Below are 24,218 nucleotides of genomic sequence, written 5' to 3'. Positions count from 1 at the left end.
AATGGACAAATTACACAAGACAGCACCACAGAAATATTCAATTAAGTGAGACTTAAAACTGCTTCCCAGAAGAGTCACATAAAAATTGTATGAGTGCATGGACTCACAGCAGTTGAGTTAGTACATTTTAAATAACATCAAAGAAATTATATCCCCAAGATAACTTTGGTTTTCCTGTTTTAAATTTTAAAACAGAAGGGAAAACACCTAGGCAATTTTCTCAGAGAAAAAAGTACGAGTTGTACTTCTTTAGAGTTTGTCCCAGGCTCTACATGTCACCTGCATGACACAAGAGGTGACAGTGGCTTCCCCTCACACATTGTGGCCATTGACAGAGGAAGATGGGTTGTGCCTTTGAACCCACTCCTACTTTTATTTAAAAAGGTTAGCTACTAGTGAAATCTCTGCTCTAAAAATAAAATGGTCTCTTTCACATGCCAGTTATGCTCAAAGACAGTACAAAAGCTTTTGTTTTTTGAGACAGGAACTCACTGTGTAGTTCAGGCTTGCCTTGAACTCTTGGCAATACTCCTGCCTCAGCTCCCAAGTGCTAGGGTTACAGGTGTGCACTACTACACACAGTTTTAGGCAAGGTTTTTATCCCACAAAAACACTCCTTGGGAGGTGTCACCTTCACCTGAGTCCTTATGTCTCATACTGAGCGCACTGGCACAATTTCATCAATTTGAACAAAAAATGCCTGTTTGGAGATTATATTTAGGAGTGTTTAAAAATGAGTGTGAAAGATTACTCCTGAGTTCTGGTCTGCCAAGGCAATGCAGGTGTTGCTGTGAACATACTTTAAAGACCACAAGAGGCCACAGGTGGGATGACCGAGTTACAGTGACTGCAAATGCCCATTCACAATAATAGAAGAAGAAAAAAAGAAAAATCCACCCATCTGAGCATTATGCCAGTGCACCTGTGGCTTGAGATGGATTAAAGTGCTAAGTTCAACAGTTGGCTGAGCTCCAGGAACTGTCCGACCAAGGGTAAACTGATTTTAGCCATGAAGTAAGCATGTGGGTACAAATATTTTAGTAAGTAACAAAAGAGGAAGAGTTATTTTACATGCTCTCTGACTTTACAGATGTGTAATGACTAAACATATGTAGCATACATAAGCATGACTATGTATGTAATATATTGTGTGTTTATGTGTGTGTGCATGTGTATGGAACCCAGGGCCTGGTACATGCCAAGCACACACTCTGCCACTGAACTCCATTCCCAGCCACAAATCTGTTTTCAGCAGACTGGTAACCCCTGTGCCGCCTTCCTGAGCACCAGCCTCACTCACATCGCATGGTGGGCCTTCACCTGAGTGCGGCAATTACGGCCCCAGTAGCAATCAGGACGGGATGTCACAGATACTAGAAGAGAAGAGAGTACAGATCTACATTAGAGGTGTCACAAAACCTACCTAGCTAGCTGAATTAGCAAAGAACCATGAATGTAGAATTCCTTGTTCCTCTTTGGGATTAGTTTCCTCGGACTGCCAGGATTTCAGTAAAGGCAAAAGATGTTAACTAAAAACCAAATTTAGGAGATGAAATTATTCCAGTCTATTGATGCTTTTTTCTTGTTTTTGTCTTTTTGAGACAGGGTCTCACTATGCAATTTAGGCTGGCCTTGGGCTCACTTTGTAGCCCAGGCTGGTCTCAAACTTGCAAATGATACTCCGACTGGGATTACAAGAATGCATCACCATGTCCAGCTTGATGCCTCATGTTATCTCTGCTTTAGAATTCCACCTGCCATGACTGGTAACATCAGAGCCAGTCCCTGAGGCCAATGTGGCCCTCCTGAAGCCTTTGTGCCTGTCTTCTCCCTGGCTGGGGCAGACTTCTACTAAGGTGCTGGAGAAAGCACCAATGCCAACATGGGGCACCTGCTGATGGATAGATAGAGGACTGGGGATGTAGCTCAGAGCAGTGTGCTTGCCTAGCAAAGCCATGGATTTTATCCCTGGCGTGGGGGAAAAAATACCCAAAACCAAAAAGGAGGTAGAGAAGCCAAAGCAGATGGAACTGGAGCTTGTGGGGCTCCTCACCTGGCAATTCAGAAGCAGGAATGTTCTGTCGGTACTGATAGGTCAGCTCTCGGAAGCTGCGTAGGCCGCAGCAGTAGCACAGCACTGTGTTGCTGGTGACCCTGTAATCTGCAGAGAACACGCATCATGTAGGCACAGCTAGTGACAATGCAGTGTCACATTTTAGACAGCTGAATAGACACCGCACTCAAACCACTAGGAATTAACATGTGAATCTGCATGAGATAGAAACAATGGGCTTGACATTTGGAAAATAACCAAACTGTCCATCTATCAGTTTACTCCCATACAGCAAAATAATTCCACACATACAGGAAAATTTAATTAAAAAATCCAAAGAGCCAGGCACGGTGGCACACACCTGTAATCCCAGCAACTCAGAAGGCTGAGGCAGGAGGACTGCCTTGAGTTTGAGGCCAGCCTAGGCTACATGGTGAGTTTGAGGCCAATGGATTACACAATGGAGCCTGTTTCAAAGAACAATTCTAAAAGATACTACAGAGAAAACTGAAATGAACGTTATTTTCTCTTCAACTACTGATAAGTACAGGTTGAAAATTCCTGATCTAAAAATCTTGGGATCAGAGGTATCTGAGATTATTTTCTGATTTTGGGAAATCTACATGAGATATCACAGGGATAGAACTCAACTCTAAGCAGGAAATTCACTTAGGTTTCATATACACCTTATAGCTTCCAGTTAGGCAGGTAGGCAGGTGGGTAAAAGGTAGATTAGCTGACCATGTATGCATGTATGTGTATCTATATATATGTATTTAGGTGGACACTGGGGATTGACCAGTGCCTCTGCACTAAGCTGTATCCTCAACCCTATTTTTTATTTTGAAATGGGGTCTGGCTAAATTGTCCAGATTGTCCTCCTGCTCAGCCTCCCAAGTAGCTGGGCTGACAGGGAGGTACCACTGCTCTTGGCCTGAAAGTAGTTTTAGGCAGTATTTTTAGTGCATCTGTGTTTTTAACAGTGACCATTACAGAAGGGTAAGGATGGAATTTTTCTTTGGTGACCTTGTGTCAGCAGCAATCAAAAAGTTTTTAATTTTAGCCAGGTATGGTGGTACACACCTGTGATTCTAACTACCTGTGAGACTGAGCAGAAGAATCCCAAATTTCAGACTAGTGTACATAAACTAGCAAGGTACTATCTTAAAAAAAAAAAAAAGTGTGGGGATACACCTCAGTGGTAGAATGCCACATGTGCAATACCTAGTACCACATACATGCACATGCACACACACACATATGCAAGTTCTGGATTTGATAGCTTTTCAGATTAGGAGTGTTCAACTCATATAAAATGAAAACAGGTAATAAAGGATTCATAAATTTAAACATCAAAATGGAAATATGACAAATGTGAAATACTAATGATACAGTGGAAACATTTGCGATAAAAATGATGTTATTATAAAGTAAATGAAGATACCATGTAAATTCATACCAAGACAAACAGACAAGAAAAGTCCCAGGCCAGGGATATAGCTTAGTGGCACAGCACCCGTCTGACAAATGGAAGGTCCTCAGTTTGATTCCTGGCACCAAAAAAAACCCCAAAGAGCATAATACAGGCTAAGATCACAGTCAAGGAAATGTCACATGAATGAAAAAAAAATTTCAATGTGGTTAATAATCAAACATGGGCAATTAAACAATGATAGATATGGTCAGTCTCTCACATCTTCATAAGCTGTCACAGCAGACAGGCTGGAGATGCTACCCTGCACACCCTGCAGGACCACGAGTCTGTACAACTTGGAGGACAATGTGACCGTCTATGCTGGTGTGTACACTTTCCCACAAACTCCACTTATTTGTTGTAAGGTACCTTTTTTTCCCTCTAGTACTATATATTGAACACAGGCCCTTTACATTGAGCTCCACACCCAGCCTTTTTATTTTGACATGCAGTCTCAGAAAGTTGCCTAAGATAGAATTTTTAATTCTCCTACCTTAGCCTCCCAGAGTACTAGAATTACAAGTGTGTCACCATAGTGGCTTAAGGTGACAGTTTCTCAAGTCTATTGTATCGTATGCTCAAAAATTGTGATGTCATTTAAAATACTAGAAGTAATTCATATATCCTTTTTTTTTTTTTTTGGTACTGGGGATTGAACTCATGATCTTGCGCTTGCCAAGCAGGCACTTACGCCACCAAGCTAAATCCCCAGCCCAATTTATATATTCTTTATTATCAAATTAGGAACAAGCTATGGTATCACAATACTATGTAATAATAAAGAATCGGGGCTGGAGATGTAGCTCAGTGATAACCTGTTTGTTTCCCATGCACAAGGCCCTGGGTTTTAAACCTGGTGTTCAAAATGACAAAGAAAAACCCAAAACCAGACTTCAAGGTGTGTAGACCTTTCTTGGCAGAAATGGGTACATGACACATTGATGAGTGAAAAATAGGTACAAAGAACACACACACAGTAAAGTGGAATATGTGAAGCTATCCACAAACAGGCACATGTATGTGGAAGGACTGGAAAGGTGGTTAACAAAGACACCATTCTGGAGTGTCTCTTTTTGTTTGCTTTTCAGCGCTGGGAATCCAACCCAAGTTCTCAAACATGCCAGGCTAGTGCTCTACCACTAGCTTGCCCCAGCCTACCTGCATGTGTTTTGAGTGGTAGGATTTCCTATGAGTTTCACTTTAACCTTTGTACTACCTACACCATTGGAATTCTTCATGAGTCACTGTGATTATTACAAAAGTAAGAAACCATTAAAAAGTGAAAGTTTAAAGCACCCAGTAGAGATGGTAGCCACAGAGGAGACACTCACTGAAATGAGAGCATAAGATAAAAATAGCTCATGGGGTTTTAAGCAGAAAGTTTTCTTTTTTGTGGGGGGAGGGTTTGAGGCAGGGTCTATGTAGTTCAGGTTGATCTTAAGCTCATTACAGAGCCCAGGATGATCTCTAAATTGTGATCATCCTGCTTCAGCCTCCTAAGTGCTGGAACTACAGACATGATCCACCATGCCCAGTCTAAGCATAGCTCTTTAAGTTTTTTTAAAATCATATTTCTTGTCTTAGAAAAGAACTGCTTGCTAAAATTTCTGCAGCATGGCTGCATGGCAAAGACCATATCCAAGGCACATGTACCACCCTGGGAAAGGGAACAACATTCACTGTGTGATAACTAACCCAGAAACAGATGAAGGAGGGTCTAGGACTAACCAGCCCAGGACCTCAGTGTGGGGGAGAATGGAGTCTCCAAAGCTGCACCTCCATTCTCCCATAGAGGGAAAAGGTGCAAGAATATATCACACAGGTTAAACCCAAGTTTTTTAAAAGACTCCAAAGTATAAGACCTTTCTTTCTCTCTGCTGGGGTGGATAGAGGTTAAAATCATAAATGTAGGAAAACAGATAGATAATACTGCCCAGGTATGGCCTGCCAGGGTTGCAAGAAACAAAGGCTAACCTTAGAAACTTATGTTCACTCCAGAGAAATCGAGGCAAGGGGCTGGGGATTTAGCTCAGAGGCATAAGTGCTTGCCTGGCAGGTGCAAGGTCTTGAGTTCCATCCTTGGTACCAAAAAAAAAAAAAAAAAAAAAAAAAGAAGGCAAGGCAAGGCACTTACCAGATAGTAAAAACACTCCCCGCTGCAGAGCCATGAGACTTTCTGCCAATATGTTTTTCCACGTTAGGCCCCTGGTTGCCAGGTAATTCTGTGATGGGAAAAAAACAGCATTACGAGAGTATAGCAGACAAGAGGGAAAAACACTAAATGATAAGACAGGAAAAACTTCAGAAATATCCTGGAGCGTGGCCAAAGGCAAAGCACAGTGGCCATAGGCAGCATCTACACAGAGCCACAGCCAAGCTTCTGGGTCAGTGCATCCCACCTGGCTACCAAACTTCTCACTTGTCCCAATGAGGTGAGAAGACCTTTGACCCTGTGCCATCTTCTCTCAAAAATCCTGCAAAAGCATTCGTAGCACAGGAGAATGGAAAAGCCACATCTTGTATGGAGCCTCACAGTTCCAAAGAAAGAAAGACTGAAAACCTAGGATCGGCTCTCCTGCCCTTCAGAAACAAGGGGCTATGAGATGGGCTCCTTCTGTGCAGACCTATACAACTGTGCCTAGTAGAATAAAACTGGTGTGATGCCACTGAACAGGGCAGGCCTGTTGCTTTGTCTGAGGCACTCAAAGGCTCCACTGCTGTGCACTACCAGCAGCACTGGACATGAACAGGAGGGAAGCACGGTTCTCAGCTGGAGGCTGAGGTACATGTTGAGCATATTAAGATTCTAAGGGCTGAGCTAGCTTCCTCAAATACAGGAAAGAAAATGGTCAGAAAATGAAAAAGTCAGAGAGATGGTTCAGCTCTTCTAAGAAATCCTTTCAGTGAGCTGCAGGAACTAATTTCTATAGATTTGTGACATGATGGAAATATCTACTTTGGAATAAGGGGGAAAATAAAGATACACTAGTGCACTGGTAGTGAACCTATGTACACATGCCATAGCAGGCTGTTGGTATCACTGAGAGCTCAGGAAAGTTCGCTGTCACTGGACTAGTAGAATGCAGAGGACCAACTACACTATGCATAAAGGGAAGGACAGAGTCCTGTCACAGTGGCATAAGTCCCTCGAGGCCTTCTGGTTTCCAGCTCGCCCAGGTGAATCTGGTGCAGCACCTTCAGGATGTCTGACTCATAGTTGTTGTTGTTCAGCACTCCATCCAGACACTTGTCCCCCAGGTTAAGTTCTGCCAGAGGAAGGAAGCAATGTTATCTGTTTTACAAAGATGGACACTGTATCGTATCAAAAATATTGTTTACCAGAGAGAATAACCAAACTTTTTTCCATTATGGATTGTGGAGAGAATAAAAAGTTCCATGATAAAACACAATTTAAAACAGAGAATAAAGCCAGGCATGGTGGCACACACTTAATTCCAGCACTGGAGAGACTGAAGCAGGAAGATCACTGCAGGTTTGAGGCCAGCCTGGGTTAGTGAGCTCATGGCCAGTCTGAACTATTTAATAAGACCCTATCTCAAAAAAAAAAAAAAAAAAAAAAAAGGGCTGGGGATTTAGCTCAGTGGCATAAGCACCTGCCTTGCAAGCACACGGCTGTGTGTTCAATCCCTGGTACCAAAAATAAACAAACAAACAAAACCAAAAAACACAACACGATGGGGAAAAAACCCCAAAAAGTAAAATAGAGAAAAAGTAAAAATGATTTCTATATCTTACTCTCCTGAAAATAAGACTGCCAGGTGTCATCAGTACTTGGTCTGGTATCAAAAATCTGAATGCCAGAGCAAGACTGTTCCTGTAGCAGTGTTTCTGAGTGTAGAAATAAATCTTCCTATACTATAATCTAGCATTTTCCCTAATTGTTTTGTCTTTGCTTGACTGTGCACTAACATGAACTCTAAGTCCAATAGTGAACCTCTGAAATTCAGTATGAAAAGCCATGTAATTATGGGGTGACTTAAGAATGGCCTCATTTCCCATAGCAGGTCACCATGACACCGTTGTTACCTGCCCTGCCCTTAAGTTAACAAGAGATCATGCAAAGGTCAGAGCAACTCGGAAATGAAAAGTCAGAATTACCACAGAACGGGGCGAGGCAGCCAGAGCAGCCGGTTCGGGTGCAGCCCCAGTACAGGTGGCAGAAGGGCTGCAGACAAGCTGCACCTGTGGACAGAGCTTTGTTTCAATGCTAAGAACTCTAGACTAAAGACATTCTCTTTCCACCACTAGTTCTCATAAGGGACATGCCTTTCACAGTGAGGACTGACGTTGGGATGTGTATGGATTCATATTTGTCCCTCCTGGAGGGTGACCTGCCCACATCCATGGACAATGGTTCCATATGGGGCAGCATTATCATTGATAGAAAAGACCAACAGCTCAACTTGTGTGGGACCAACTGACTATGCAGACCGAAGAAAGCAGTGCATCTTTGCTGCACAGCCCACACAAAGGTGAAAGCCACCTGACACTGACCCCTGCAGGACACTGCATCATCAGACAGCTCACTCACACTGCTGGGGTGGAACACGGGGGTCCTGCTCGCGCTCTGCTCTCCGGTCAGGCATGGGTTGGAAGCAGCAGGTACATATGGCATGACTTCCTTGCACAGGGCACACGTAGTCTTGGGCTGCTGAAGACATGCATGTTTGGGATAGAGCATGTGCAATGCCAGGCAGACAGATACCAGATAGAGATTTACCTCTCGGGAAGCAGCACGTACAGATGAGGAGAGCCAAGCCCCAAGAGAAACCTAAAGAGGATTCAGACTGGTTCCTAAACAGGCAAATTATATTCTGCTATTTAAACTGAGAGTTCACAAGATGGAAAGTAACCAAATACTGGAGGCTGGAGATGTAGCTCAGTGGTACAGTGCTTGCCTAGGATGTGAGGGCTTAGTCTCTAGGACTGCAAAAAACAAAAACCAAAAATTATCCTTCAGTTCAGTGTTTGTAACAAGATTTCAAAGAATAGTCAAATATTTTCTATTCTTTCGTATGAAAGCAGGACAGGCTCATAAAGCACATATTATAAAACAATACAAGTTGTATATTTAATTTCTGCTGAGGAAAAAGAACAACTATATCCTTCCAATAAACAAAACACAGATATGGCGGGGAAGATTGGTCTGACACAGGGAACATCCACATGGCATGTTCCCTGGCCAGACCATCCGGAAGTAACCATGTCGACTCTCACAACACACTGAGCACCAATGGGGACTGGGCTCTCTCTGTACATGATACATATTCCCAGTTTTAGTAATCTGATGGCTCCTCATTATGCAGAGGAAGGAGCTTCTAAGTGGCAAAGTCAAACTCAGGCTGTGGCTGAGCTCCAATGCCTACTACCAGGCACTGCCTTGCTTGTCCTATCTATAGATTCCAGAGACCACCTGGAAAACTGCAGCAGTGTCCTTGACCAATCACAGCCAAAAGGCCAGAGTCTACTGAGCCATCTTTCCATTCTGTAGGGACCAAAGAATGGTCAAAATGACAGGGCCAAGTACTATGATGACGCATGGCCCTTACCAGCTCTCTCTCTCTCTCTCTCTCTCTCTTTTTGGTGCTGGAAATAAACTCAAAGGCTTTACACATGCTCAGCATATGCTCTACAGCTGAGCCATACCCTTGCTTTACACCCAGGCCCTCTCTTGCTTTACTTGGTAGCATCTGGAGACCCACCTGACAGAAAACAGACAACTACATAGAGACTGACAGGTTCTGGGATCTTAGCAGCCACTTCTGGACATGACTGGACTTCTTATACAAGGGACTGACATGTGATCGGCAGTTTGGTTTTGGCAAACTCCACTGGGGTACATGAGCTGCTCCATGACAGTGAACTGGGGTAAGTCTAAATGTTCAAAGCAGGATGGTTAGTTCTCAGGCACAGCCAGCAGAGAAGACCAACAAATAGTTAATTTATTCAATTGCTTACTGTGTTTACACTAATTACAAAATGCAAGAGACTATAAGAGGCAGTGGAGCCGTGGAGGCAGGGAAAGTGTCAGATGGGTTGGGAGGGCAACACACAAAGGAAACCAGAACAATCTCAGCCCCAACAAAGATGCAACACAAAGGACAAGCCTGTGGTGAGCCGCTGCCTCTCACCTGAGGTGAAGCTGGCGGAAGTAGATGGTGTATCCTCCTCAAGGGCCTGGGGGGTCCCCAGTGCGCTGTCTGGTGCTGGGCAGGAAAAGGGTTGTACTGCTTGTCTTCTGTACTCAGGACACTGTCTGCACATGATGTATGGCTGGCTGCAGGAAGAGCACAAGGGGGAGTACAGCCACAGAGAAGCAGGCCAAGTACCAATCTTGGATAGGGGAGTAGCATCAGAGGGCTGTTCTGCAGCTGTTTCCCCTCACTGGGGCTGTTACATCCTACTCAGCCACACCGCCACCTGGAATGTGAAACAGGAAGCAGCTGCTCCTCCAGAACCAGGCTCTGCTGTTGGTGAAGGTACTTCTCAGAACCACGTGCAACAGGAGCCTGAGGTTGAGGACCACAGCCACCACACACTACTTGCTCCATTTTTTCACTCCACAGCAACTTCTGTGGTTTTGCAGTCCCTGCTGACCATGAACAGAGTCCAAGCTCTGAGGCTGAGATGAGACCCACATCAAGGCACTGCTGGTTTACCTAGAACATGCTCTCCTTATCAAACACACAATTCCCAAGGCCAGAAAGGGCCCAGAGCGCTCATCTGCATTATTCCTCACTGACCTAAGTCACTTATCACCACTACACTTCACATCTACTTCAGAAACTACTAGGAAAAACATCTGTAAAAAAAGAAAATCTACAGAAAAAGCACATGTGGTTCTTATCTATCAGAACCTGCCTCTCTAAGCTCAAACCAGTAGCTGGGAACTATGAGAGACAGCGCAAGAGCTGATCAAATAAAATGAGAGCACAGTGAAAGGGATGAACAATTCCATTTGTAACAAAAAAGGTAAATGAAGAACTTAACTCCTTTTTCTCCTACTAAACTGACAAAGGGAACTGCTTGTGTATTCCTATTAGACTGGCATCAGTGTAATTTTTCTGATGGGCAACTGGATAACTCACATACCCAAAGTTCAGCAAGGTGTAATTCCCAGTCACATATATTTTTTGGTTCCAGGGATTGAACTCAAACCTCACACTTGCCAGACAGGTGCTTATTTCACTGAGGTAAATCCCCAGCCCCAGTCACACTCTTTTAACTCAACTATTTTATGTCTATATATTTCTCTTAATCAAAAGCTGGTCATGTGCATAAATTTAAGCATAAGGACATACCCTAGAGCACTGTTTCCAAATGCAAAACACTGGGGAATCTCAGCATCCTGAGTACAACACAATCCATCACTTTAAGAATACTTATTAGTACACTGCATTTTGTTTTGCTAAAAAAAACATGCAAATGAGCCAGGCATGGTAGCAAATGCCTGTAATCCCAGGACTTAGGAAGATGAGGCTGGAGGACCACTGCAAGTTTGAAGCCAGCCTGAGCTACACAGTGAAATCTTATCTCAAAAACAACAAACAAATAAAACAAAATGCATGTACAGATACATACAATGAGTGAGCAATTGATGAATATAATAAAATGTGAACACTAGGGCTGGAGGTTTAGCTCAGTGGCATAAGTGCCTGCCTTGCAAGCAGGCAGTCGTGAGTTCGATCCCCGGTACAGATAAAAAGGAAAAAGACAAAAAAAAAAAAAAAAAGTGAACTCTGAGGCTAGGGGTGTGGCTCAGTGGCAGAGGCTTGCCTAGCATGTGAAAGGCTCCAGGTTTCAGTATCAGCACTGAAATTTTTTAAAAAAATTTAAAAAGGCAAAAGGAAAAGAAAAAAATTGACACAAAAGTGATTTTTTGCTTTCTCCTTTTTCTTGATCATCACCACTAAATTTTACAAAAAGTAATAAAAATAATAAAAGTTGGTTTTTAAAAAATGTCTATTTAGGGATTTAGCTCAGTGGCATAAAGTGCCTGCCTGGAAAGCACGAGATCGTGAGTTCAATCCCCAGTACCAAAAAAAAAAAAAAAAAAAAGTCTATTTAATCATCATGCCCTTGCCCAAAATGCAAATCTTGGACTTCAGAGTTAAAAAACATCAGTATGTCAGCAGATAAAACAAGGTCTTGCAATGCTGTGTCCTCTTAGCCAAGAGACTATGCTTTTTCTTTTCTTTTTTTTTTTTCACTCTTCACATTCCTTGAGAAGAGACTATGCTTTCTCTATGATGCTGCTCTGTAAATGTTATCACTGCCACTTATGGTGGAGTACTCTGTGGTCATTAAATAAACCACAGGGAGTAAGTGTACTTGCATGGGGAAAAATAACACAATCATGATCCTCTGACACAGCAGTTAATCAAGTCACACAATAATAGAGTGTGAATAATTGGTGTTCTGGACCCACTGTTGGACCCCTAAATAAACCACAGGGAGTAAGTGTACTTGCATGGGGAAAAATAACACAATCATGATCCTCTGACACAGCAGTTAATCAAGTCACACAATAATAGAGTGTGAATAATTGGTGTTCTGGACCCACTGTTGGACCCCTGTTGTTTGTTGGACCCCTGTTGTTCTCTGGAGTAGCTAAGAGCATGGTGTGGCCATCTGGGGGCTCACACCATGCTCTTAGCTACTCCAGAGAACAACAAGTCTTTGGCCACGCTCCACTGCCAGAAAATAAGGCCATGCTAAGCCCACAGCTAATTTCTAATCACAGTACAAACTATACTTCTGGCTCCCATATCCCACACTGAGCCAGCACAGAAGTTACCTTATGTCTGAGGATTCGCTGTCAACATCTGACAGCACTAGCAGGTCGTCTGAACTACCTTCTTCGTCAGAAAAAGACCTCCTAACTTTGGGCTGCAGCATATCTTGAGTGATTTTATTCCTAGCATCCAAACTGCGCACATCTTCTTCACTGCGACTTTTGTCTAGATTCAAAAGACACACAGCATTCATTAAGGCCAGCCTGGGCTACACAGTGAAAGCCTGTCTCCAAAAAAAAAGAAAAGAAAAAGACTGGAGTCGAAATGATCAGAGAGATACGACTAAGCTGCTCCAAAATTCACTCATATGCTATCCCTCCAAGAGGGAAAAGGATCAGGTGGCCAACCCACTTGCCTGGGTGCTGGATGAGGTATGCTTCCACGAGGTTGTTGAGGATGTGGTTCTTACAGATCCTCTCCACCGGACAACGGCATGTGGGGCACAGGGATGAGCGTTCCATCCAGCCAGAATAGCAGGCTGCACAGAATGTGTGCATACAAGGCTGCAAACTGGAGGGATGAGAAAGATACTTCTCCAGACACAACCTAGAACTTGCCCAAGATCCTGGCACCAGATCTGCATCAGACCCTCCACTAGAAGGGCAAGCTGGACTCCAGTCATGGCCAACCATGGGTTTCTGTACTACCCAACCTGAAACACTTCGGCTCAGTCTTGGCTAACAAACGGCTAGAGCTCACAAGGCCACAGGCCTTAAAAGTGACTCAGGAGAGCAAAGACTTCCGGAACACAAGCAACAGAGAAAATAAGTGTTTCAGGCTAAAACCTAGGTAGGTTCCATCTCATACAAAAGCAAGGAGAAAGGTTTTCTGAAGCTACATTTGGGACATTTATGCTATGACAAATACTATGTTTCTATAACCAGTGAATATTTAAGATGTAGTACAGTTTGATCTATCTGTAAGGCAGAGGTTAGGTTTGCTGAGTTACCCATGACTTATGTCAGTCAAAATCATGCTGACTACAGCCCTGAGTTTAGACCCCTGGTCTCAAGATTCTACCACAGGAGTGAAATTAAAATGGCAACCTCCACAGTCCCAGGCCAATGAGGACCATAACTGCCTTCACCCACCCCTCCTCCCCACAGCTTAAGGGTCACATAGAGTCAGGCCTCTCCAGGAGGCAGAGTGAGGTGGAGGGTGGTATACCTCACACAGTCGTGCAGCAGGTCCTGGCAGATGATGCATGTGAGTGTCTCCGCCATTTTGTCTGTCTTCACAGTGGCAGCTCTGCTGTCGTCATGGGTGGCCTGGGCATTTCTATATTGGTCTGTGACCACCAATGGCAGGCTCAAATTTAGCTCCTCATCTGCAGGAGAAAGGGATGAATTCTAATTGCCACAGCCAGAAAGGACATCAGCGTGCACCCTTTCTGCTTAATGAACATCTTGGCCTAAGGACTGTCTGTAGTAGAAGTGGCAGACACACAGCCCTTGGCATGGGTCTGCATTTATATGGGCTATTTTTAAGGAAGCCCCAAGTAGGTTTTATGTTATATCTAAGTTCTGTTTTAGAACAGTGACTTACCAAACTGGGCACAGTGGCACACACCTATACTCCCAACTACTTGCATGATTAAGCAGAAGGATTTTTGTTTGTTTGAAGTTGGTGTGTACCCTGTGGTGGTCTCAAACTTTAGATCTCCTGCCTCAGCCTCCCAAGTGCTGAGGTGATAACAGTGCATCAACATGCCTGGGCAGAAGGATCACAAAGTCCACTTGTTAGTGTTTGTGTAAATGTCATTTTAATTTAAACAAACACAAACATCCATGGCCCATGAGCATAAAGAAATTTGATGGAGACCAGAGACTCTAATATAGTACCAGAAGCTTTTTCTCTTGGTTTTTTTAAACAATATTTTACTATGTACCCTAGGCAGGCCTCAAACTTGAGTAATCCTCCTGCCTCAGCCTCCCAAGTACTGGGATTACAGGCATGTGCCACCAGAAACTTGAAATATTCTTTACCTTGTTTTTATGCAATATTGGGGATTGAACCTAGGCCTTTATATAAGCTACAACCCCAGCCCTTTTGAGACAAGGTCTTCCTAAATTGTTAAATTATCTATGCTTGGCTCAACCATGTTCCTCCTGGGCCTCAGTCTCCCAGAGTGCCGAGATTACAGGTGTGTGCCAACATGCCTGGCTTCATGGTGTGTTTTTATTTTCTACATACACAAGTGTATGTCATGAAAGATCAAGTTTATTTATATATATATATTTTTTTGTGGGCAGTCCTGGGAAGTAAACCCAGGGCCTATTTTGCTGCTAAGCTCCAAACCAATCCAATTTTTAATTAAATACTGAGTTGGGTACAGTAGTGCACACATGTAATACCAGCACTCTGAGAACTAAAGCATATCACAAATTTGAGGCCACCCTGGGCAATTAGTGACTACAGAGACCCTGATGCTATAAAGAAAATTTAAAAAGGCTAGGAATATAGCTCAGTGCAACGGTCCGTGGTTCAAAGCTCAGTATTGAAGAGAAAAATACTTGTACACAATTTAAAAAGTCATATATAAAGTATGCTTGAAATATATAGCGCATGTTTACAGAATTTATTACTAAAAGACACACTGCCATTATTTCCCCTGGAAGTACTCCCCTTTCCTTTGAACTCTTTTGTCATTTGCGCCACTTTCTGAAACAGTTCTGCAAGTCCTCTTTCCTGAGTATCTTTATCAGGTATGACAAAAGTATGGTGAATGCTACTGTTGAATGCCATCCTACAGAAAAGCAGCCTCATAAAAACTTAGTAATATGTCCTCATTCTCCTTAGTGTCTGTCCCTTTCCCAAATCAAAATGACCACAAAAGAGTAAATATTCTGAATTGATTCAGGACATCGAGACAGCCACAATATGCAACTAAAGATACTCAGGAAATAGGTCTTGCAGAACTGCTTCAAAAGTGGCAAGAACAATGGTTAAGTGTGTTTGAAGCAAAGGGGAGTATTTTGAGGGTGATAACTGGCAACAAGCCTATTGTAGCAATTTATGAAATGTAAACATTTACTATATCTTTAGATCACACCTCATAGCAAACAGATACAGCCATTCTCTACCCAGTCTTTCCTCACCGAGATTTTCTTCTTCTGAGGAATTTACTTTGGTATGTTTTCACTACTGCTTCTGATATTTGTCTCCATATGTTTGAGTTATACTATTATACTTGATTTAGCAGCTGATTTTATCTTTCTACAATGCTGAGGATCAAATCCAAGGCCTTGCACAAGAAAAGAAAGAGATCTACCGGCTGGGGATTTAGCTCAGAGGCATAAGTACCTTCCTTGCAAGTGTGCAGTCGTCAGTTCAATCCCTGGTACCGATAAAAACGAAAAAAGACAAAAAAAAAAAAGAAAAGAAAGAGATCTACCTCTGAGCTATGACCTCAATGCTGGTTATAATTTTAGACATCACATCTTATCCTCTATTAAGGTAGTAAAGGATTTTGACCTGAGGCCCCCTTCACAATACTGCTTTTTTTTGGGCGGGGGTCTTTTTCATTTTTATTGGTACCAGGGATCGAACTCACGACTGCCTGCTTGCAAGGCAGGAGCTTATGCCGCTGCCCCAGCCCCCACAATACTGTTTAACACAACACTTGGCTGATTATAATGCATGACATCATTAAGCTCACATTACATATTCACTGGTAAGCCAAGCGGTACACTAAAGTTAAGTTTTATGCCTTTTACAAATTTTCATTTTTGCTATAGGTAAAGTTGCTTCATTTTACAGCTGCTTATTTTTTCCTGTATAACCGTTGCAGATTCTCTCCACAACCTCCGCCAGCAGATCCGCTATTTCCCACCAGTGTTCAAAGACTCCAGCTTCTTCAACCCTTCCTCTTGTACTGCTCATGGTCAGTGGTGTCTGGGCCTGCTGCATAATGATCACTGCACCACCACATTCCCAAGTAATTTTAATAAACTTTTAAACTCTGGCTTTTATAGACTTTGTTTTCTCTAAATCACCTTTAATGTGAAGGCTCAAATTATCATTTATTTTTGAAACAGGTTCTTTGTAGTCCAGACTGGCCTCGAACTCAAGGTAATCTCCCTCTTGCAGCCTATTGAGTGCTGGGATTATAGGTGTAAATCACCATATCAGGCTTAAGCACGTTTTTAGAGATTATTGTCATATTGGACCTGGGGATTTAGCTCAGTGGCACAAGCGCTTGCCTGGCAAGCGCAAGGTTGTGAGTTCCATCCCTGGTACCAAAAAAAAAAAAAAGAAGAGATTACTGTCATATCATGACACAGGACTCGGATATCAAGTCTGCAATTCATAGTATAGCCTGGTAGTGAACACAATTTCATCTAGATTATGCAAACCAGAAAGAAAATGCCCAAATTTTCATTCAGAAAACATCAAATGTTTTGATGTCAGTCTGAGACAGAGCACTGAGGTGGAGTCCATGAATTTCTGCAAAGTGTGGCCCATCCAGGGCAACAGCCACCATGGCACAGAGCACTAGCATTCAGTGACCTGAGGGGCTCCTGAGGAGCTCACAAGAGGACAAAGGATGCACAGATCTGGAAGCTCTGACCTTCTTTCATCTTCTTCTTAATGGGCTCCAAATCCTCCTGGTCTTGGGACCCTAACAAAGGAAAAGGTGCTCCTTCTCTGTCTGGGAGAGCTGAAATGAGGCTGGAGAGTTCATCATTTGCCACAAATGGATCACATCCTTCTGGGGAGGTGCCTGCACCTCCAGACCCTATGAAAGATCAAATAAGACAGGTTCTAGTTCATCTGCATCAGGTCAAAACGTGTTGAGAAAGTGTCACTGATTCAACCCAATGTATAGTGTACAATCCAAAATGTCAGTTTTTATTGTTTCATTTTGTTGTAGTACTGGGGATTGAAACCAAGGCCTTCACCCTGAGCTGCAACCCAGCTTTTTTTATTTCGAGATAGGGTTTCACTAAGTCACCTTTGCTGGACTCAAACTTGCTATATGCTTCAGGCTCCAAGAGTACTGGGATTATGGGTACTGGCAACCATACCTGGAAAGATGTCATAACTTAAAAACCATACATGGCTTACCAGAAATACTGTACACACAAGTTTTATGTCTTAAACGTACCAGGGCCTATCGCTGTGCAAGTGGAACCAGGGCAAGTGGCATATTGTAAGAAAAGACACATAGAAGTCTTTGATATGATCAGTCCTGAACACCAGGGCTACCATACACAAACCTGTATGCCAGCAAGCACAATGCACATTACCTGGCAAGCAGCCCCAAAGGAAGTGCAAAGCAGGGCCTCTTCAGATAGGAGTGGGGGGTGGGGGAGTGTAACAAAGGGAATGAGTGGAGCCCACAAAGGTAAGCAGTTGTGACCCACTTCAGCAAGACATCAGAGTCCCAAATGATGGGAATGAGTTTGGCAGAGATGTTGGCAAACTTCCCAGTAACCTTTATTCAAAGACCTAGTTCATCAATTATTTCTAAGATGACAATATGTAATCCATTAACTAGTGATTTCCTACTGTTCATTTTTTTTCTGTAAATCTGTATAACTTGTACCCTTTCCCTGCTTTTTTTTTTCTTTTCTCCTTAAATAAAATTAAAAAAAAAAAAAAAAACAAAGACCTAGTTCATGATGTTATAGTACAATGCACATCTAGTTAGTAATATTCAAATGGTAAATGGTATTATTATCATTGTTACTATAACTTTGAGACAGAGTCTCATTATGTAGTTCAGGCTGGACTTGAACTATATAGTCCAGACTGGCCTCAAACTTAAGAGGATATTCCTACCTCAGTCTCCCCAGTGCTGGGATTACAGGCATATAGCACCACAGCCAGTACAAATGATATTATTTGAAGAAAAAAAAAACTGGCCTATGCTCTCTGGGGAAAATAAATAAAACAGTATCACTATGGGAACAAACTAGCTCACATACTGAAGGAAGAAAAGGAGCGTCAGCTTCCTAGGCTAGTGTTTGGTTCCAGTACTCACTTCACTACGACCTTTCCAAGCCTTGTAATGAGCCAAGTGTGAGGACACATGCCTGCAATCTCAGCACTGTGGTAGGCTGAGGCAGGATGTAAGTTCACCCCAGTCTTAGAAGCCTAGTAACTTAGTAACCCTATCTCAAAATAAAAAATAAAAAGGGGCTAGTATGTAGCTTGGTGTAAAGGAATTCAACCCCTCCACACCAAAAAAAAAACAAAAACAAAAACAAAAAAAGCACCTTCTAAATTTACCTGGGCTTATCTCCAGAACAAAAATTATAGTGATGGCACCTGACAGTCACCATGTGAAGGATTAATCTCTAACTTATAAAAAAACCAATAAAAACCAATTATTCCTAGGTAGAAGTAGCTATCTATAGTTTTGCCAACTCTTGCTGTCTTTGCCAAAGGAGACATCTATGCCAATGATATTTCTGTAACAGCATATTATACTGTTTGCAGATCTCTAAGGAGGGGTGGGACAGACAGGGGCACTTTCCATAGCTAAAGAACTGATACTTGTACAACTGTGGGCCTCATCTATCTTATGTAAAGCTATTATGTTTCTGAATCTTAATGCGTCTATATTTGTGTCCTCCACCACTTCCTTCTCAGTTGACACAGATAAGCCTGCCAGATTGTCATAAAGGATCACACTTCAATAAAAGAATCTAAAGACAAAAAAAAAAGCAATTATCACACTGTCTTACATCTGGTAAGTACTTAATATTAGCTACTATATAGTTATTTTGTTAGCATGCAATTACACATATAAATAGGAAAATTTAGTTTTTTAAAATACAATTTATAAATGTATTATTTTTTATTAAACTACAATGTTATTAAAAAGGTAATAAAAGGGAAGTGAACTGAAATGTACTTCTGCATCTCTGGGGATGTCATCATGTGGGTGAGCACAGATGCTAGATCCAGCTGAGAGCCAGATGTTTCCCTACTGGGCCCCATCTGGGTTTTAAGGAACCTGAATAGTACTGAAGAGCACACCTGCCTAGAGAACTTAAAAGAATGTAACCATCCTGCCTGGCAAGTATAAGGTCAGGACTTCACTCCTCAGCACAAAAAAAACAAAAGAAAAAAAAAACCAAAAGGAAAGAATGCAACCATCCAGCTAGTCACTCCTATCTGGCATGTTTTCACCTTAAAATGACTGCATTTTCTTTTGCTTGTGAATCTGAGGTATTGATGTTGACTTTGAGAGGCTATAGCTAGAGTATACACTGTTGGTGTGGTCTAAAGTTGAGGCACCCACTGTCTCAGCTGTTTGTGCGGCTAAGCATTCTCACTGTCAGTCTAAGAAGCCCTCCCACGTGTGTTCTGAAAGTCACAGCCTCCCCATGTCAGTTATGTCCACCATGTCTAGAATCCACCTAAAGCCCCATGTGATCATTTGGACAGTGACAGGATTGTGGAGGACAGCTGACATGGTGTTAGGAGGTAGGGTCTGGTTGAGAAAGGCTAGTCATTAGAAGGATTCATCGCTCTCCCTAGTTTTCCATTCTCTGATTCCTTGCTACCATGCCTGAGCAGCTCTCCTCAGCTCTCATCCACCATACATGTCTGCCACGCTGTCTTAGCTTGCAGCCAGCTGACTATGCACTGAAACATCAGCCAAAAATAAAACTTTCCTTCTCTAAATTGTGGATGTTAGGTACTGTGTCTCAGTGATGAGGAAAGTGGCTTCAGAAAATGTCACTCTTCAGATGGCTGGGATGCTGCCATACAGGAAAGAGTGAAACGTGCGGCTGAGTGAAACATCTTGCTGCTGTAGAGTCTGCCTTATCCAAGGACCTATGAGTGAGAAGGGAGCTGCTGGAGACCTCAGGGAGGACAACAGGTAGTGTGAGGCTGTCTGTGTGAGGGCTGACAGTATTAGGAAGCAAAACAGTTAAATTAACAAAAATGGAAATTAGGGGCTGGGGATTTAGCTCAGCGGCATAAGCACCTGCCTTGCAAGCAAGCAGTCGTGAGTTCAATCCCCAGGACCAATAAAAAAAAAAAGGAAGTAAGTTCAGATAGCCCAGGAAAAGATTTCCAATTTTAGGATGCCATATTGACTTTCTGCATTTCCTGATTCTGCTTCTACAAATCCCAAGAGAAAGCTTTAGGAATGAAAAAAGGCAGGGAGCTGGGGTATGGCTCAGCAATAGCACAGCAGCTCGTGTGGCCCTGCGTCAATCCCAAGCACCACCAGAAGGAGCACCTGATAGGAGAGCAGCTAGCCACCTGGTGAGACTGAAAGAGCTGTCCTCCAGAAGAGGGTTCTCCTGCTGTTGCTGCCAATCAGGGGAGAGAATCATTAGGAACAGCGATCCTTTTTGCTCAGGCTCCCTGCTTCCTTCATTCCATAATGAATATGATGTGATGCCATCTAAATCTCAAGATACCTTGACACCCATAAGACAAAGGGAGCTTGAGTGGACGGATGTGCAGGCCCTGGAGGCACCATGATCTGTTGGACTGGCTTTGGGCTGTGTTTCTTGACTTTCTGTTATGGGACAGGTTTTCTGTCATACCTAACTGACACATCCTAACTGACATGTAAGGGGAAACCTATAGACTGCTATGCATGTGAGATGAGAAAACCAAGCATTCGAGGAACCAATAAGAATATGCCCAAAATGAGGTACCGAAATTATAAAACTTCACTGAAGATGATCGAGATTAACTAGGAGAACAAAACTAAACAAAAAACAAGGAAAAACACCATTTTCCCCAAATCAACATCTCAAAAGACAAACAAGCAAAAAACCCCTGAAAACATTACGTTGAGTGAAAGAAGCCAGTCAGAAAAACCACACAGCTTAGAATTTTGTGTGAATGGAATGTCCAGAACTGGCAAATCCATAAACACGTATTTCCACTTGGGTGACAGAAATGTTCTGCAATCAGTGGTGATGGTCATACAACCCTGTGAATATACTGAGAACCTCTGATGTATATACACTTTAAATTCATATTTATGGTACATGAATTACATTTCAAAAACTAAAACATACCATGGAACCACACTTAAGCCTCAACAGTTCTGCTTGTGGAACAAACCAATACTTGCCACCAGAACTCTTACTAATGAGAACTTTCTGCAGTGGTTTTTCTGCCTCTGTGACAATACAGCTAAGGATCAGTGAACCAGAAACTGAGACTGTGACCTCCCTCTCACCTGAGCTGGAGGAATGATCTTGCCCTGCACAGGATGGCTCTGTGGAAGAGGCAGAGGCCATGGGAAAGAGGTCTGACGTCGATGTAGATGGCTGTGGTTCCTCCAAGCATGCCTGGGTGGCAGGCAATGGTGGTGGGACCTGGGGGTTGTCATCCCACCCTGGACCTGAGGGACCTTTGGTCACATGGAACATATTTTCTTTATTGGCTTCTGGAAGCACAAAAGAGCAGAAAAAGCACATACTCAGGGCTCAGAACACAGCAGGGGCTGAAGGGTGTTCACGAGGTCAACAGCCTTCAAACACACCTGTGGCTTGGCCAGAGCTCACTTACCAAAGGATTCCTGGGTCATGCCTTGCTTTGCATTTAAAGATTCGTAGAGGTACGCCACATCTAAAAGGAAATAAATTAGAGTGGTGATCATGTGGGAAGTGAGATCATCTCTCTTCTCTTGCCTCTGGTTACATCACAGACTACCCGTCTGTCAAATATCCTTACTTAGCAGTAACATCATCAGTTTGTGAGGTCCCAACACAGGTGAGACACTCTTTGCCAGCTTGCACAGGCAAGCCTCAGAGGAAAACGCCTCAGGAGGGAGGCTAGGGTGAAGAGTCTTGTGCTTGCTTACAACTGCAAGCAACTGAAAGGGACAGATATAAGATCTTGCTGTGTAGCAAAGGGCTGATTTTGTCGAAGAGTATCTATCTCCTTCTTCCTTTTTCCTTACGAAGGAAGAAGACCTTACAGTGACCTCTAAATATTTCAGGGAGACCTCTGAAAGAGCCTCCTAACTGTCCTGTCCTACATCATTCTTGCACAACATAAACACAGACTTCTGAAGCTATTTCCAGGCTTGTCTCTGCTGTCTGTTGTTGTCTCCATAAGCAGAACCTCTAGGCCCCACTACTTAACTACTTACAACTTCAGTTCTTCTACTGTACCTCGAAGTCCATTCCTGTTCCTCCGTTGCTGGCATTTTAAGGGGCACCACTCATAATCACAGTGGTGTTCTTGGAGGAAGGTTCAGATCACAAAGTAACATTCCCACTCTTCAACTGCTTACACCAAGAATCAACATAGACAGTAAAGGGAATGCAAGCCAATATAACTGTTCCAACAGACATTCTGAGAATGTTTCCTGGTCTCAGTTGGGCTCCCCTCACCACCATACCCAGTCATGTGCCTGACCCCAGGTGGATTTCCCCTTACTGTGTTCCGGCTCATTCTTCCTGTACACCAGGTAGATGACATCCCCAGTCTGTAAAGGGCAAGTCTGCTTTTTAACAACCTTCAACTTGTTGATTACTGTTCCATTGGTGCTGAAAAGAAAACATAGGTATAATTTTCCCTACTCAAAATAACTTGGGGTTACATTTTTTTCTGTCACCATCAGGAAATTGGCATATCACCATTTTGAAAATACTCACAAGAATAGTAATGCACACATGCAGGTAAAATTTACAATTCACTTTCTCATAAACTAGGAACTGCATGTTAATGAGTATTTTAACATTTCTGCTGCTCTTATGCCAGGTTCCCTTCCAGGTACCTCCTGGTGGATCCTGAGGCCTTGTCAGCTGCACCATGCTTCATTACTAGGCCCTCCTGAGCTTTGTTTAGCCTGCCCACAGGTCTGTCTCCTTCTGATGACAGCCAGAACCTTGGTTAGCTCATTGCTCAGGATAAGCACTAATTCCTCCTAAGAGACAGAGTTTACACTACCAACTGATGATGATAATAGTCCCTGTGCTCAGAACATGTGGTTTGCCTAGATGGAACATGCTAAGGCACATGTCCCAGAAGCAGGCTGTGAGGGGGGACACTAAGCCAGACACACAGGAAGTGTTTCTCTGGGAGAGATTTCTGAGAGACTTGATGGAAAATCAGGAGTTGGCTACAAGATAGGCTAACTGAACACATGAAACTCAGCACTGGAACCACCATGCATCTTAGCTTCTCTTGGAAGGTCCACTGGTAGAGGGACTCTAGAAGAGCAGACTTCTACCACAGCTCACTAAGGTCAGGGAATGACAGGACTTTCTGTAAAGGACCAGAAAGTAAATGGTAAGTCTCTGTCCAACTACCCCACTCTGCCTATGAAGGAGCTAGGGAGGGAATGTAAACAAAGAGGAATGGCCACATTCTCCCAATCTTCTATCCCTGAAATCATTCTTATTGTGGGGCCTGATCTCTAAAATAATACGAAGACTTACTCATTGGCAAAGACATTCCTCACTGTGCTGCTGAAGGCCCCTGACACTTTCATGGGATTTAAAACATGCACATTCAGTGGTGCAGAATGGAACACACCTGTAATCCCAGCCACTTAGTAGGATGAGGCAGGAGGATGGCAAGCTCAAGGCCAATCTGGACAACTTATCAAAAATAAAATAAAAAGGGCTAGGATGCAGTTCAGTGGTACAGCACTTGCCCATCATGTGCAAGGCTCTGTGTTCAGTCTTCAAATGAAATAAAACAAAAAACTGATACATTTCAATGACACATTCCCTTCAAGAGCATAATCAGACATACCTACAGAGTCTGTAAGACAACCCCTACAATGTAGTTTGTATTAAGAGTCAAAATAATAAATGTCCACCAATGAAGGAAATGACAGACCAAACTATCATGAATAATAATGCAGGAGATGACTGGAATCTAGTTGCACAGACAGCTAAGCCACCAGTAGAAATGCAGAGTAAGGGACACATAA

The 24,218-nt window shown here is 42.9% G+C and overlaps 1 protein-coding gene across 16 annotated transcripts in view; it reads right to left on the bottom strand.

Moving 5' to 3' along the window:
* Positions 1 to 24,218, bottom strand: part of Chfr (checkpoint with forkhead and ring finger domains) — a 69,877-nt gene that overhangs the window by 1,113 nt on the left and 44,546 nt on the right. For 4 of the 16 annotated variants that reach the window (XM_063225398.1, XM_063225411.1, XM_013148554.3 and 1 more), the window contains 14 exons: positions 22,715 to 22,824; positions 21,839 to 21,898; positions 21,507 to 21,716; positions 16,914 to 17,081; positions 13,511 to 13,670; positions 12,699 to 12,853; positions 12,346 to 12,508; positions 9,680 to 9,825; positions 8,080 to 8,199; positions 7,647 to 7,730; positions 6,660 to 6,793; positions 5,662 to 5,749; positions 2,054 to 2,161; positions 1,301 to 1,373 (listed from right to left, as the gene is read on the bottom strand). In XM_063225398.1, coding sequence (XP_063081468.1) covers positions 1,301 to 1,373; positions 2,054 to 2,161; positions 5,662 to 5,749; positions 6,660 to 6,793; positions 7,647 to 7,730; positions 8,080 to 8,199; positions 9,680 to 9,825; positions 12,346 to 12,508; positions 12,699 to 12,853; positions 13,511 to 13,670; positions 16,914 to 17,081; positions 21,507 to 21,716; positions 21,839 to 21,898; positions 22,715 to 22,824 — 1,779 coding nt within the window. The remainder of the gene's footprint in view (positions 1 to 1,300; positions 1,374 to 2,053; positions 2,162 to 5,661; positions 5,750 to 6,659; positions 6,794 to 7,646; positions 7,731 to 8,079; positions 8,200 to 9,679; positions 9,826 to 12,345; positions 12,509 to 12,698; positions 12,854 to 13,510; positions 13,671 to 16,913; positions 17,082 to 21,506; positions 21,717 to 21,838; positions 21,899 to 22,714; positions 22,825 to 24,218) is intronic. The other 12 variants (XM_063225402.1, XM_004999369.3, XM_063225403.1 and 9 more) reach the window with 10 other exon arrangements.

The sequence above is a fragment of the Cavia porcellus genome, unplaced genomic scaffold (genome assembly GCF_034190915.1).
Source record: "Cavia porcellus strain 051 isolate PalLab524CR breed Dunkin Hartley unplaced genomic scaffold, mCavPor4.1 scaffold_16, whole genome shotgun sequence".
Taxonomy (NCBI): Eukaryota; Metazoa; Chordata; class Mammalia; order Rodentia; family Caviidae; genus Cavia; species Cavia porcellus.
This window is presented reverse-complemented; position numbering and strand designations above follow the sequence as displayed.